The following is a 15,853-nucleotide window of genomic DNA, read 5'->3' as shown; positions in this document are numbered from 1 at the left end:
AACAACAACAACAACAACAACAATGTTATGTGCCACTGAGTTGTTTGTAACTCATCGTGACCCTGTGAACAGCATCTTTGAACCCTGCTGTGTCCTGAGCCAGTCTCAATAATTCCGACACACCAAGCGCCATTATCTCAGTAACTGCATCAATCCATCTCATCTGCAGTCTTCCTCCCTCGTGCTATCCATCCACCCTTCCAAGCATGATGTCCTTCTCCAAGGACTGTTCTTTTCTGGCCATGTACCCAAAGAATTGAGACAGAGCTGCAAAATCCTAGCCTCTAAGGAGAAACTTGGTTTAAGCTTCTTTAAGACAGACCTGTTTGTTTTCTTGGCAGTCCATGGTATGTTCAAGACTCTTCTCCAGCACCGCAGTTTGAAGGTAATGATTCTCCTTCTGCCATCCCTACTCGTTGTACAGCTCTCTGATACATCGCAAGTAATTGCAAAGACCATGTCCTGTATCAGGCTCACCTTAGTCTCTAGACTGATATTATTGCTCTTCAGTGCTCTGTAGAGGTTCCTGACAGCAGATTTTCTCAATGCAATTCGTCTTTGGATTTCCTGTCTGCTGGTGCTAAGAGTGTTGATTTTGGAGCTGAGCAACCGGTAATTGTTAAAACTTCAATCTCTTCTTCATCTATCATGGTGCTGTCAGTTGGTCTAGTGGTGAGAATCTTTGTCTTCTTAATGTTGAACTTCAATCCATATTGGAGACTACAGTCATTGACCTGCAGCAAGCACTTCAGATCTTCAGTTTCAGCAAGCAGTGATATAGTGATACGCAGTAAGGTGGTTTTGTTTGTTTGGTCCCACTGAGTCAACTATTAGTCAGTCATAGTTACCCTATGAGCAACAGATCTGAATCTTGCTCTGCCTTTTTTATGTTAAAATAAATTTTTATTTATATGTTAAAAGATATCTTTATATAATTAATTATTTATAAAACAATTGCTAATCTTTATGTAATTTTCATATTAATTTTTGTACAAGTTTAAAATTCATTGTGAAGGAAGATCTGTGAAATATTTGGTTTTTTTTTATAACGTTATCATCATTATTTTGGGCAAAATAATACAACTGAAGTCAGTATGCAAATATGTGACTCAAACACTCTTATCTTATACATGACTTAGAAAAATTGGTTAATAGAGAGGTTGAGTATATATTTTATTAAGTCCTCATATTCACAGTGTATTCTTTGCAGAGGCTGCACTCAGCAACCATGATCTATATACTCAAATAAATGGAAACCAAATTAATATACTGAGGCAGAGATTCATTTTGCTGTAGGATATGAAGACAGTCTTGTTACACTGAAGGCTTATGACACAGGTCATAAATCCTATGGAAAAGCCTCTTCATACAGAAAAATTAATTTTATAATTGCGTAACACTCCTGTAGTATTGCCTGTATTAAAACACATAAATACAAAACCAAATTGGAAATCTGATGGTAATATGCAAAAGTTATCAAAAGTTATGATGTTAATGGACTCTATCCAAGAGCACAATTTAACAAAGATTGGCTTTGTATCTTCAGTTCAAATGTAAACTTTTATTTTAAAAAAATGAAAACTGATGCCTTCCCTTGCAAACAGAATCCCAGTTACCAACTTGAAAGGAAGATGGGTAAATGCAGAACAAAGTAACAGATGTGCCGTGGAAATAAGAAAGAAAAAGCAATGTGAAAGTACTTTAAATTAAGAGGAATTTTAAAATTGAGTGTTTTGGAATTTTGCCCCTGAACTCCGGAAGCTTTTTAAATAGTCTCTAGTAAAATAGTACATTTTATCATTATAAGTTGATGTTTGTCCAAGTTTCAGGAGAATCAACTATTGGAAAATAGTAGAAAAATTCTTTGGAAGGAAAGTGGGTCTTGATCCAGCTCATCATCTGTGCAATATCAGACTCTGCTTCACAACCAATACTCTTGGCACTAACATCCAGGAAATTAAAAATGTATTACATTGGGAAAGTCTGCTGTTAGAGAACTCTCCAAAGTATTGAAGAGCAATGATTTCAGTCTGGACACTAAGGTGCACCTGATACAGACCATGGTCTTTGCAATCTGTTTCTTTGCACCAGAGAGCTGGACAATGACTAGGGATGGTAGAACAAGAATTGACGCCTTTGAGCAGTGTTATTGGAGAAGAGTATTGACTATACCATGGACTGCTAGGAGAAAAAAACCAGTTCAACCTAGAGAGGGTGAGGCCAGGCTGCTTCTTGGAAGCAAGGAATCTGAAGCTTCATCTGACGTACTTTGGACATATTGCAAGGAAAGACTGGTCCTTGGAGAGTCACTTCATGCTTGGAAGGGTGGAGGGACAGCACAGGAGAGGAAGACCCTCTATGAAGTGGATTGATTCATTGACTGAGGTAATGGAGTTAGGTGTGTCAGAGACAATAAGATTGGCAGAGGATAAAGCAGGGTTGAGGGCTGTTGTACATATGGTTGCTATGGGTTGGAGGTGACTTGACGGCACATAGCAACAAAGGAAATCCAGCATGCAATAGGTGATGCAGAATGGTCAGCTTGTCCTTCATTGTGGTCTTGCGGTTTCTCCTTAATAGAACTTGAAGATTCTAGCTGTGTTAGTGGTGGAAAACAAAGTGAAGAAGCTGCATCTCAGCAAATATCTCTATAAATCATGTAATTGCTATTCCTTCCTGCTGTTTGGAGTTATTATTTATCTATTTTAAGCACCAGTAACCATTGCCTTTATAAGTACAACTTAGAGTGATGAAATCTTGCTCTTTCACCATCTTCATGATCCTGTGGAGCTCAATGGCTCAAGCCATGGTTATAGTTACTGTGTTAGTCCACCTCATTGATGGTCATCCTCTCTTTTACTGACTCTTTATCTTTCCCAGCATGATGTCTTTTGCTAATGGTTAGCCCCACTTGATAACATGCCTAGTTAAAAAAAAATAAGGATTTTTATTGATCTTCCTTATTATTTATCCAATTTTCAGATACAATGCAATTCAAAGTACTTAGGTTTGGATCAGGTGCACATTGGTCTTTAAATTAATGTCCTTACTCTTTAGTACTTGGGAGAAATATTTTTTTATAATTTTTTATTGTGTTTTAATGAAAGTTTACAGGAAACTTGCATTTCCATTCATTCTTTGTTGTACATTTTCCTCCCTCCCCTCCCCAGTTCTCTTTTCTCTTTAAAAAAAATTTATTGTTGGGCAGTTTTCTCATTCACCCCTACCCCAGTCCACCTTGCTATGCACCCCATATTCTGGACTGTTTTCATGCAAATAATACCTAATCATACATTCATTTTAAACAATTCTTTCCCTCACCTGTTCCAGTGCAGTGTTCATTATTTACCCCCTCTTTTTTTAGTTTCCAAATCCCGAATGTCAGTCCTGTTTTATAACAGTAGTATTATGCAATTTTTGTCCTTTGTGACTGAAATATTTAAATCAGCATAATGGATCAAGTGGATAGTTCACTCAGCAAAGTGAATCAAGGACCTAGAAGTAAAACCAAGGACTATAAACTTCATCAGAAAAAAGCTTGGAAGAACTCAGGAAGTCCTAATGGACAACATGAACAGTCTTCCAAGCATCCTGAAAACCCTACAACCAGGAGAGAATAAAATAGATGAATGGGACGTTCTAATCATCATATCCCTGTACACATCAAAAAAACTTCTTCAAGAGGGTAAAAATGAAACCCACAGACTGGGAAAAATATTTGGTAAAGATGTGCCTCATAATGGACTTATATCTAGAACTTGCAGAATACTTCAACATCTCAACAAGTTAAAGGTATATAACCCAGTCGTAAAATGGGCACAGGATATGAACAGACACTTCAAAAAAGAAGACATTCAGATGGTGAACAAACACATGAAGAAATGTTCAAAATCCCTAGCTCTAAGAGAGATGCAAATCAAAACAACTATGAGATATCATCTCACCCCAGTTAAGAATAGCAAAATTCAACAGAGCAGCAAACAAATGCTGGCGGGGTTGTGGAGAGATTAGAACCCTTATTCAGTGCTGGTGGGAGTGAAGAATGGTGCAACCACTATGGAAGGCAGTGTAGCGCTTTCTCAGAAAAGTTGTAAATAGAAATACCATTTGACCCACAATTGCACTACTGGGAATGTACCCTAAAGAAACCAGAACTGCCACCCAAGCAGATTCATGCACTCCCATGTTTATTGCTGTGTTGGTAACAATAATAAAGAGTTGGAAGCAACCCAAGTGTCTATCAATGAAAGAATTGGTAGAGAAGATGTGGTATAGTCACATAATGGAAAACTATGTAGCACTGAAAAACAACAAAACTCAAGATACTATACAAAATGGGTGACCCTAGAAGACATTATGCTGAGTGGAGAAGTCCTTGACAGCAGATTTTTCCTAGTGAAACATCTTTTGATTTCTTGACCGCTGCTGCCCTGGGTGGATTTAAGCAAAATGAATCTGATTATAAGGGGGAAAGACCCAGGTGAAGTCTGGAAGAATATGTGTAGGTTGCCTTTACACTCTCTACTTTTCAGCAAGATGGATTGACACAGTGACTACAAAAATGGGCTTGAGCACGGCAGAGGTGGTGAGAATGGCAGAGGCAGGACATGCTTCCCATCTGTTGGTGGGGTATGAGTTGTAGTTGACTGAATAGTACAAAGCAACTGCTAGTCATGAGGTGGCACAGAATATACTTTTTTTTGAAAAGTGGAAATACAGCAATACATAAAATATTTTTTCCCAGGAAAGAAGTCCATTAGAGAGTCCTAGCGTTCCCCTGTGGTGGTGCAGTTGGTAAGCACTCAGATGCTGCGTAAACAATTGATAAGTCCAACTTTTTAGCTCTTCCAGGGAGAAAGATAAGGCCATCTAGGAGGCAGTTTTCTGTCCAGTAAGTTAATATGAGTTAGAATCAGCAATCACTGATTTGATTTTTGGTTGTTTGTTTTTTGGTTTTTTTGTTTTGTTTATGATATAGGTACCCTTTACCAGTAACATACCAAAATTCTAAACTCTCAAGGAAACAAGTGTAAACTACGTTTTCTGCATGGACAGTGTAGACAAAGTAAGTTATTGTCCTCAGTTAGGAGCAGTGAGGATTCTCCTCAAACCTGAATTCCCAGGTCCCAGTCTAGTGTCACTTTTTTTTCTAATGTCACTTTTGAAAGTAGAATTTCTAAGGATAATAGTCTCATCAGGCCAACTATATTAACTTTTTTCTTATACAAGTATATATCATTCTTTGCTGTTTTAACACATGCATATTTTCATAACCATCACTGTAATCAAGATAAAAGAACTTGTATTATCTAGTAATGCGTGTTTGTGCGTGCGCGTGCGCACGCGCGCACACACACACACACACACACACACACACACACACACACCTTTCTAATGTTACCTCTTTATTCTCATGCTTACCCTTTTTCTATTTAGTCTTCCCTAATACTTTATCTCTGGTTTTGCATGCCCAGTACAGGAAATATCCCAGTGTTTTAGTTTTTTACTGGAGAAGTGAAAAAGCTCACTGAAAGATAAGCTTTCTGTACTATTATAACAAAGCCTGCAGGTAGAAAGTAAAAAAAAAAAATTGACATAAGAGTTAAACATAATTTTTAAAGTGGGGGTAAATGGGTAGTATAGAAGAATGCTAATTTTTGAAAATTTAATGTAACAAATTTTGATGACATTTCCTTTAATTTTCTTAAATTCTAGTGTTTTGCTGTAGGATTAATGACCATACTCTCATATACCATGATGGAGAAATTCCACTGGTAACCAGCATGTTGATGGTTAGAACCCCCAAGCCACTCCATGAGCAAAAGATGAGGCAGTGTGCTTCCATAAAGATTTACAGCCGTGGGGATCCTACGGGACAGTTTCACTCTGTCCTGCAAGGTCACTGTGAGTCAGAATCAACGTCCCCTTTCCTTGGAAACATTATACAGTCTATCTAAGATCTCTCTCTGCCTCATTGTCATTGAACCAGAACTAACTCGTAGCTGACCCTCCTGCAGGTTTCTGTGGCTGTAAATTTCATGGAAGGAGACTGTTAGATCTTTCTCCCACACGGGCACAGGTGGATACAAGTCGCCAGAGAGGCGAGATCATTGGGTTAACAGCCAAGTGCCACCAGACACATTTCCTTGTAATTAGATAATTGCTAATAAATGTCTTTTTTCTTTTACATATTAAATTTTAAAAAGTGTTAAATAGGGTGTTTAATTAAGCTTGACACACTGAAAAATAGATTAATTTACATAACCAGTTAAAATGTATGTTTCTTTTAGGCACATCAGATTAACATTGGGTATTATTTGACACTACTGTTTTTGTATGCAGTAGCACTCACTGAAAGGGGAATGAAAGAGGTATGTAGCATCTGTTGTATATCCAAATCTTTGTATATTCACTGGCTTCATATTAGAAAAGGAAAACTTGGAAAGTCTCTAAAAATTGAAATGAATCATTGACTTTTTCTCCTACATTTCTCAGTTGAGTGATTATGCCAAAACTGTGAAATGGAAAATACACCATAGGAGACTGATAATATTAGCTGAAGACCTAGTTATTTTTAACTATGTATTAAACACTTAATATTTGTGTAATACAAAAATTATTTAAATAGCTTTTTCATCATATATGAATTACATTTTCATTCACTTTCTAGTGTAGCTTAATATCTCTAGATTTAATCATATCCTTTAATAAAATATTAATTTTACCTTTTTGTGGAGTAAGATGAAATACAAATAAGTAAAAATCTGGGAGTTAACGAAATGATTTAGTAGTGTCTTTTCAAATTTAGCATCTTTTGTAAAATTTAGTAGCCTTTTAATAAGCTTTAGTGGTTTCTTACATTTTCTTTCCTATTTTCTACCATCAAGTTCAGTACTTTCTACTCAGAATCACAATTATGTAAATCTGACTTATTCATTAAGTGAAATAGAATGATAAGAATTATATATTATATTATTAAGTGAAATAGAAATATAAGCTTATTTTAATTACTACAAAATACCTTTATTGTAAATCATTTAATGTAATGCTAATTGTTTGTTGTGATGTGTTAGAGAATATTTTTAAATAAACTAATGAGGCATTTTTCTTTCTTCCCCCTAAAAGTATAAAGACTTTTATGTTTGTTTTATTAATCATAACTGAAGCCTCTTTTATAGGTCATCTTGATGTTTATTCCCAAACATAGATTGATTATAGTCTGTTTGTTGTTGTGTACCCTTAAGTTGGAACCACAGCTGACCCTCCGGTGGGTTTTCAAAGGCAGTTAATCTCTGGGAGCAGATTGCCGATCCTACCACAGAGGAGCTAGTGGCCTTAAACTGTGTGCTTTTGGCATTGCAGCACAGCTTCTTGCCACAAGAGCTCCCTATAGTCAGTTTAGTCCTCCTTAAAATTGGATTTTGTATCTGATTGTTGTTGTTGTTGTTAAGTGCCATCGAGTCACAGGCGACTCATAGCGACCCTTTGAAGGAGAGTCCTTGACTCTTGGGTGCCTTTCATCCTCTCTCCAGGTTCATAGGGTTTCCGGAGGCAAGTTATTATGGAAGTGGATGCCACTCGTCCTTCCACTGTATCTGATTAGGAAGTCATTTACTTCTTATTTGGAAAAATAGGAAGAATTGTCCTCAATTAATAAGATATATTAAAGAGAGTTATAAAGAAGTGTGCTCCAGTAGTCATTAAGAAACCTTTTATTTTGACCTATATAATAATACTTGGCCAGTGCTGTCGAGTCACTTGTGACTCATAGCAACACTATGTACAACAGCCCTGAAACTTTTTATTAGTGAATTATAATTTTTATTCTGAAATGTTTACTAAAAAAAGATTAAATACATTTTTTGTAAATAAATATTTTCAGTATGGATTATGTGCATCATCTTTGTGAATCCATGTGGGTTTGCTAGAATCAAAGATTTGAATAAATGACTGAGTGACTTGACTTGTTCTTAAAAGTGCTGTAACTTCACTGAAATAATTGCTTACGGTAAAAGAAAAAAATGACTTGTCACTACAGGATTATTTAGAGGCTGAAAGTAAATTTCTAGTGATGAAGATAATGATCCAAGAAAGTAAAATTTCTGAAAACTTTATGCCTTTAGTTTATTTTGGACGTGGTTTACTTCGATGTGCTCAGAAAAGGTAAGAATTTAAAGTACTTGGTAGGTCTTTCCTGTTAACTCTAAGCATGGTGAAATAGGAATAAAGTTTGCATGGACGCCCGGGCTCATGATATGTATGCTCTCTTGGTCTGTTTTATTTCTTCATCTTTTAATGTACAAAATACTTTGTTTAACATTTTTGAGAATACTCAATATCAGAGTTACTAAGCCATTGCAATGAAAGACAATATAGCAAAGACATTAGGAACATGAGCTTCAGAGTCAACATATCTGGGTTCAGATACCTTTGTATTAGTTACATAAGTTGGCTGACCCATACCTGTCATTCGCTTTCCTTAAAGCTTTTAAGACACTTAACAAAACCTAGCCAATTTAATAATCCTTTTAATAACTGACTGTTCACACTTAAGCTTTCCTCCACATGTATTGCTTCTCATTCCATTTGTATTTTATCTTAGTGATAAAATGTGAGAGTCCTCGTCTTTGAATTTCTTTAGCATGTCAGAGCTTGTCACCATCTGACATACCGAAAAACAAACCAAAAAGAGTTGTCATTTGAACAGTTTTGGTGATACGGCATTATGTGCCTAGCTCCTAACTGAAGGTTCAGAGGTTTGAAGCCACCAGCTACTTTGCAGTATAGATATGTGGTAGTATGTCTGTAAGGACTATTGCCTTGGATATCCTATGGCACAGTTCTATTTTGTAGTATATTATGATGTGGAATCAGTTTATGGAAATGTGTTTTGTTTGGCTTTAGTTGTTGAATTCTTAGGGAATTTATTATAATTAAAGAATTCCATTCCAGCTAATCTTACTTTCAAATGCCTTGTAGATATAATGGAGGACTGCTAGAATTTCATAAAAGTTTACAAGAAATAGAAGACCCAGATGATTATTGGTTTGACCTAGATCCTACAGAAGATGATAATTTACCTACAACTCTTAAAGTAAGAAAGTAAGATTAGCATGTTACTGCTTCCCATCAGAGATTACTCAGAATCATTTTTGATAATGTAGTTTTATACAAACTGTTATATTCTATTGAACATTGTTTTTTTATTGAAAGAAACATTGGTTGCATTATGTAATACAGAATGTGATTATGATTCAACAAATACAGATGTTGAGTATTTGTGTCAACATATCCAAGTAATACAAGAGTAATATCAGTACTAGTAGAGCAAAACATAACAATTACCATCACTTTTATAATTACATTCACCATTGTTTTTGTTGCTGGTTCAAATTATAAAAGTGATACATGTTTAGTTCAGAAACCATAAAAATGCTCCAAGATTAAAAGAAATTCACCCATATTTCTATAAATAATTATTAACATTTTAATTTATGTCTTTGCAGACACATACATACATTTTGTTTTTATTAAAAAAGTATGTAGTTATGCTCACTAATGTGTGTTTTGGAAACCTGTAAAATTGTGATTTTCCTATTAGTTTGCTGGGAGCTGACTGTGTTCGCCAGAAATAGGAGTTGTTAACTCCTAAACCCCAGTACTTGGGAATATATTCTTGGACTACTTTAGTTTTTACTAATCATACTTTTATCAATGTAGGATTTGGGTTTGGGGGTTTTGTTTGCTTATTTGTTCTAAATAAAATTTTTATTTTATACTGGTTTACTTACAAAGTTCATATACATTGTTTTTCACACTGGATCTTTCACATTTCCTTTACCTACCCCTCCCTCCACCCATCAAATTATGCGACCCTATGATTACCACTCTGTCTCCCCCCACCTATCCTCACCTCTCTGCATTCACCCCCCCACCTTGGATCCTCATACTCATTCTACAATAGTGGTCTTCTACAGTATTTTTTTCTATGGGACTGAGTTAGTTTACTTAGCATAAGCTCTCCAGTCCCTCTCAAGTTAGGTAGTAATTTACAAAATCATTGCTCCAGCATGCTGCCTAGATTTGTTTTAAACCAATTACTTTGGCTGTATACTTGGTATATCAATTACATTGATGTATAAAGGTAAGGTTAGATAAAGGAGGAGCGGAAGATACAGTTGAAGATCACCAAGGAACTAAGGAACAGAAGCTGAAAAGACTTAAGAACATTCACGCAGAGCCCTTAGAGAGAGAAGGTCTTCCCATTGAAGCAGGGACATCTATCCTACTATCTGTGAGACTGTGAATTTCTGTTTGCTAAAGCTGCCTACTTGGGCATTTCTCTTCAGGTAGCACTAGGTAGCTAATGACTCAAGAATTAGATTATTCTACAATTTGATTTTTTAATTTATTTTATTTTTTTTAAATTTTTTAAATTTTATTTTATTATTTTTTGTATAAGTGTACCGTCAAATCAGATCTGACTGGTACAGGAGGAGATTGTCCCTCCTTCCCCGGCAGAGCATCTGGTGGATTTGAACCGTGCACCTCTGGGATTGTAATTGCAGCTCCTTACCACTAGGCCACCAGAGCTCCCTACAATTTGATTTTTTATAGTCTGTATAACTGCACTTTACTGTCCTTAACCAGTCCCCTTCAATTGAACATTGAGTTTATTCCAAACATTCCTATATTTCACTATTATATATAGGGATGGTTCATATTTCTCAGAACATCCTGATAGAAGAAATCTATAGAGTTGAAATTACGTATCAGGGGTTTACACACTAGTAAAACAGTTGAAAACTCTCTCCAAAGAAGGAGAAAAATAGAAATAATATATAAAGCCAAAAGGAAATATATATAATTGGCAGTTAAAATTGAAAGCCAATAATAGTTGTGAGGTTTAAATTAAAATACAGCAGTAGTATTATTATATGAAAATAAATAAAAGAAAGGATGATACAGATTTTCACTTTTTAAACAAGTTTATTTTAGTTTATTGTGTACCGTCAAATTAGATCTGACAGGTGCAGGAGGAGATTGTCCCTCCTTCTCCAGGAAAACATTTGGTGGATTCGAACCATGTACCTCTGGGATTACAGTGTAGTTTTTTGCCACTAGGCCACCAGAGCTCCCGGATTTTCACTTTTTAAATGGATGTGATTAAGATACGAACAATAATAACAAAGAAACACCACTTATACTAACAAGAGGCAGCTAACATATAGAGATCCTATAAGGTTTAAAGACAAAGAACAAGATAAGTCACCCAACAGGATACCTATTATAATTATTTTCATATTAAATAAATGTGGACTTTAAGACCAAAAGCATTCCTCAAATGAAAGAGGGATATTTTATAAAAATATGAAACTCACTAATAACTCAAAATTGTTACTGACCACTGGTGGCCTAATTAGTAAGGATTTGCTCTGCCAACCCTAAGACAGGGAGCTTGAATCTACCAGTGGCTCCCTGGGAGAAAGACCGGCATTCTCTTCCCATGCAGTTTAAAGTCTTTAAAAACCTGCTTGCTGGAGGGTAACTATAAATTGGTTCCGACTCCATGGCAATTAGACAAAAAGTAATAAAGACTTGCTTGAAGTGTTTAGGAAAGGATTGGCTAACAGAGAAAACAGGTAAATCCTCAATCAAAGTGGACTGTTTTAAAATACATATCTCCCCAGAGGCGTACGGTCCAAATCCACCAGATGCTCTGCCGGGGAAGGAGGGACAATCTCCTCCGGTACCAGTCAGATCTGATTTGATGGTACACTCACACAAAAATAATAAAATAAAATAAAAAAACATATCGCAGTCAAAGGATAAGCATTTTCTTATGGGGAATTTTTTTTAAAGAATCATATGGTTTTTCTGTTTTTACATAATAATGTTACCATTTTATAGATTTTAAATAATAAACATTTGTAACCACTTAAAGCAAAGCAACTCCTCCATGAACTTGTTTACTTTATTCTATTTCCATCTCCATTTTAGTTTTATTTATTATAAAAATTGTTATTGAATTATATAAAATACATGTATGCAGTTTTAAAATAATCAAATGCTGTTATAAAACTACAAAGATTAATAGTCCCTAGTCTGTAATCTCTCCTTGCATGTGGTTTTCGTTTTCCCTAGAGGCAGTTGCTTCCAACTCTAGGAGGTTTTCATTTTTAATATGTACTTATGACCTAGCAGGTTAAGGAGTTACCCATCAACCCAAAGGCCAAACCATGAGCTGCTCTGTGAGAAAGATGGGCAGTCTTTTATCATGCAATTTACAGTGTATCTGAACCCATGCATTGGAGGATCAGCTGTGGGTTGATTTCAGACTTAAAGGGAAGTGCGTTTGAGGGTTTTCTTTTAAAAAGGTTAAAATATTTCTCTGTTTTAGTTGTTGTTGTTGTTGTTATGTGCCGTCGATTCGCCTGCGACTCATAGCGACCCTATGTACAACAGCCCTAAACTCCGCTCTGTCCTGTGCCGATCGCACTGTCTTTGACACTCCCATCCCAATTATCCCAGTCACTGAATCAATCGCCCTCATAGAGGGCCTTCCTCTCCTGCGCCGAAATATTTTAATTTTCTACTGTCTTACTTCTAGGGATATTGTAGCTAGTGTTAGATGGATCTTAGCTGAAGGCAGGGAGTACCAGAGGAATGTCTATCTGTGTTTCATTGACTATGCAAAGGCGTTTGACTGTGTGGATCATAACAAACTGTGGCTGACTCTGAGAAGAATGGGAATACCAGAACTCTTGATCGTGTTAATGAGAAACCTCTACTGGGACCAAGAGGCAGTCGTCAGAACAGAACAAGGAAACACACTACATGTTCAAAATTGGGAAGGGCATACGCCAGGGATGTGTCCTGTCTCCATACCTTCTCAACTTGTATGCAGAACAGATTATCCGGGAGGCTGGGCTCTATGAGGAGAAATGTGGGGTCAAGATTGGTGAAAGATCTATCAACAATCTGCGATATGCAGATGATACAACCCTGCTTGCTGAAACTGAGGAGGACCTGAAGTGCTTGCTGCAGAGGGTCAAGGACTGCAGCCTCCAATATGGATTGAGGCTCAATGTCAAGAAGACAAAGATTCTCACCACTGGGCCAATTTGAGCATCAGGATGGATGGTGAAGAGATTGAGATTGTTCACAGCTTTAGTTTGCTTGGCTCCACAGTCAACACTCTCGGTACCAGCAGCCAGGAATTTAAAAGGCACATTGCCCTAGGAAAGTCTGCTGTTAGGGACCTCTCCAAAGTACTGAAGAGCAATGGTGTCTCTTTGGAGACTAAGGTGCATCTGATACAGGTCATGGTCTTTGCTATCGCTTGTTATGCATCAAAGAGTTGGACAATGACTAAGGAAGATAGAAGGAGAATTGATGCCTTTGAGCTGTGGTGCTGGAGAAGAGCATTGAGGGTACCATGGTCTGCTAGGAAAATAAACAAATTTGTCCTGGAAAGGGTCAAAGCGGGCTGCTCCTTGGAGGCAAGGATTCTGAGGCTCCGTCTAACATACTTTGGACATGTTGCAAGGAGGGACAGGTCCTTGGAGAGGGACATCATGCTTGGTAGGGTGGAGGGACAGCACAGAAGGGGAAGGCCCCCTATGAGGTGGATTGATTCAGTGACTGCGGTAATCGGGATGGGTGTGTCAGAGACGGTGTGATTGGCACAGGGCAGAACAGAGTTTAGAGATGTACATAGGGTCACTATGAGTCGCAAGCGACTCGATGGCACACAACAACAACTGTCTTACTCTAACATTTTTTAAAAGGAAAATACATTCTAAATACTAATTTTGAGCACTTGAGTGATATTTCTGAGACCAGCTTTTTCCCAATATGGCCTATTCCAGGAAAGACTGGACTGCCCAGGGGCTTATTGTCTCTGAAATCAGAGGAAGTTATTCCTGATAGGAACCACCTAGGTGTAATAATGGCATGTTCCAAGGAGAGACCAGTCCTTGGAGAGGGACATCATGCTTGGGAGGGTGGGGGGACAGCACAGGAGAGGAAGACCCTCTATGAGATCGACTGATTCAGTGACTGGGGTAATGTGGGTAGGAGTGTCAGAGACAATAAGGTTGGCTCAGGATAGAGCAGGGTTCAGAGCTGTTGTACACAGGGTCACTATGAGTGATAAGTTATTTGATGACACATAATAATAACAACGTTAGAGAGATAAAATAGACAGATTTCCATCATTTCATAAAATTTATGTTAAGGAAGAAATTCCTTATTCCTGATTTTAAAAAGTGCTACTGATTAAGTGGCTAAAGAATTTGGCTGCTACTGTCGTAAAACGGGAATGACATCGGGGTTGGGGGAAACAGAAATGAGATAAATTATACTGCATTGAAACAGATGAGGGAGAGAGCTGTTTAAAAGGGATATATGCTTAGGTATTATTGTCATGACATGAATCCAGAACGAAGGCTGCATAGTGAAGTGGACTTGGGAGAGGGATTGTATAACAAAGAAAGAATTTTTTTAACTTTTCAAAGAGAAGAGTGAACTGGGGGGAGGGGTGGGCAGGGAGAAAATTGCAACAGTGAATGAATGGAAATCCAAAGTCTGTAAATTTTCATTAAAATTGATATTAATAATAAAAAAGAATTTGGCTACTAACTAAAAGGTTGGTGATAAGAACCCACTAGCTGATAATGCAGGAGTGGCGGCTTCTATAAAGATTTGTACCCTTAGAAACTATGAGCTGCCCCCCTCCTGATCTCTCCTTCGTCATTGCTATGAGTCAGAGTTGACTTGATGGCAGTGTGCTTTTTTTTTTTCTAAAGATACATTCCTGGCAAATCAAAATGACAATGAGGACCATCTCACCCCAGCAACAATGGCAAAGTTCAACAGTGCAGCATGTAATAAATATTGGAGAGGATAATTATCATTGGTCTGTTTCTACTATTACACCATCCCTTCAAAGCCCCATTGAATCTTTCCTTTTCTTCACCTCCTCCCTCCAATCTATCCATTGAATTCTGTTATTTTAGTGATTTCCACTACTTCGGGATTTGAATGGCTTATTGTGGAGGTTTTGTTTTGTTTTTAAATTTTTTTTCTAGTTTATTTACAAAATTTGAATACATTGTTTTCAAGAACAAATTCATTTCATTTCCCTCACCTGTCACCCATCAAATTGTACAACCCTGTGATTAATCCCTTCCTTCCCCATGCATATCCTCATCCTGCTTCCAACCTCTCTGACCCCTCTTGGATCCTTATACTCATTGTACAATAATGAATTTATATAATATTTATCCTTGTGGGACTGAATTAGTTCACTCAGCATAATGCTTTCCAGTCCCTCCCAAGTTAGGTAATAATTTACAAAATCATTCTCCTGTGTACTGCATAGTATTCCATTGTGTGAATGTACCATAATTTCTCAATCCATTTGTTGTGGTTGTACATTTGGGCTGTTTTCCATATTCTTGTGATGGTGAATAATGCTGCTATGAGCACTGATCTACAAGATGGCAGCATTTTTTAATACACTACTTTTGTTTTATATACCTTTGTTTACTTTGAACAAAACAAATATGTTCTGTTACTACTACAAAAAAAGCACACATCTTTGTTATTTCCAAAGAGTTGGAACCAACACATAGCAGATCTGCCAGCAAATTTTACAGGCTGTAAATTATGTGAGAGGAGTTTGCCCATTTTTCTCTCATGGAACAGCTGGTGCATTCAAACTGTCAGTCTTTGAATTGGTAGCATAACTCCTTACCCATGCGACCACCAGATGGAAACAAAAAGATTTAAGAAACATAAAACACATTCTTGCAAAGGGGATTTGAAATGGACATCTTGGTAAACAACC

General features: G+C 37.0%; 1 protein-coding gene across 1 annotated transcript in view; it reads left to right on the top strand.

Annotated features, from left to right (window-relative positions):
• LOC102861351 (E3 ubiquitin-protein ligase DZIP3-like) overlaps positions 1-15,853 on the top strand; it is a 112,885-nt gene that overhangs the window by 16,846 nt on the left and 80,186 nt on the right. Inside the window, exons 5-7 of the mRNA XM_006890028.1 lie at positions 6,291-6,371; positions 8,039-8,163; positions 8,980-9,094. Of these exons, the coding sequence (XP_006890090.1) occupies positions 6,291-6,371; positions 8,039-8,163; positions 8,980-9,094 (321 nt within the window). The remainder of the gene's footprint in view (positions 1-6,290; positions 6,372-8,038; positions 8,164-8,979; positions 9,095-15,853) is intronic.

This window comes from Elephantulus edwardii, unplaced genomic scaffold, assembly GCF_000299155.1.
Source record: "Elephantulus edwardii isolate Elephantulus edwardi_28Jun2011 unplaced genomic scaffold, EleEdw1.0 scaffold00085, whole genome shotgun sequence".
In the NCBI taxonomy this organism is placed as follows: domain Eukaryota; kingdom Metazoa; phylum Chordata; class Mammalia; order Macroscelidea; family Macroscelididae; genus Elephantulus; species Elephantulus edwardii.
This window is presented reverse-complemented; position numbering and strand designations above follow the sequence as displayed.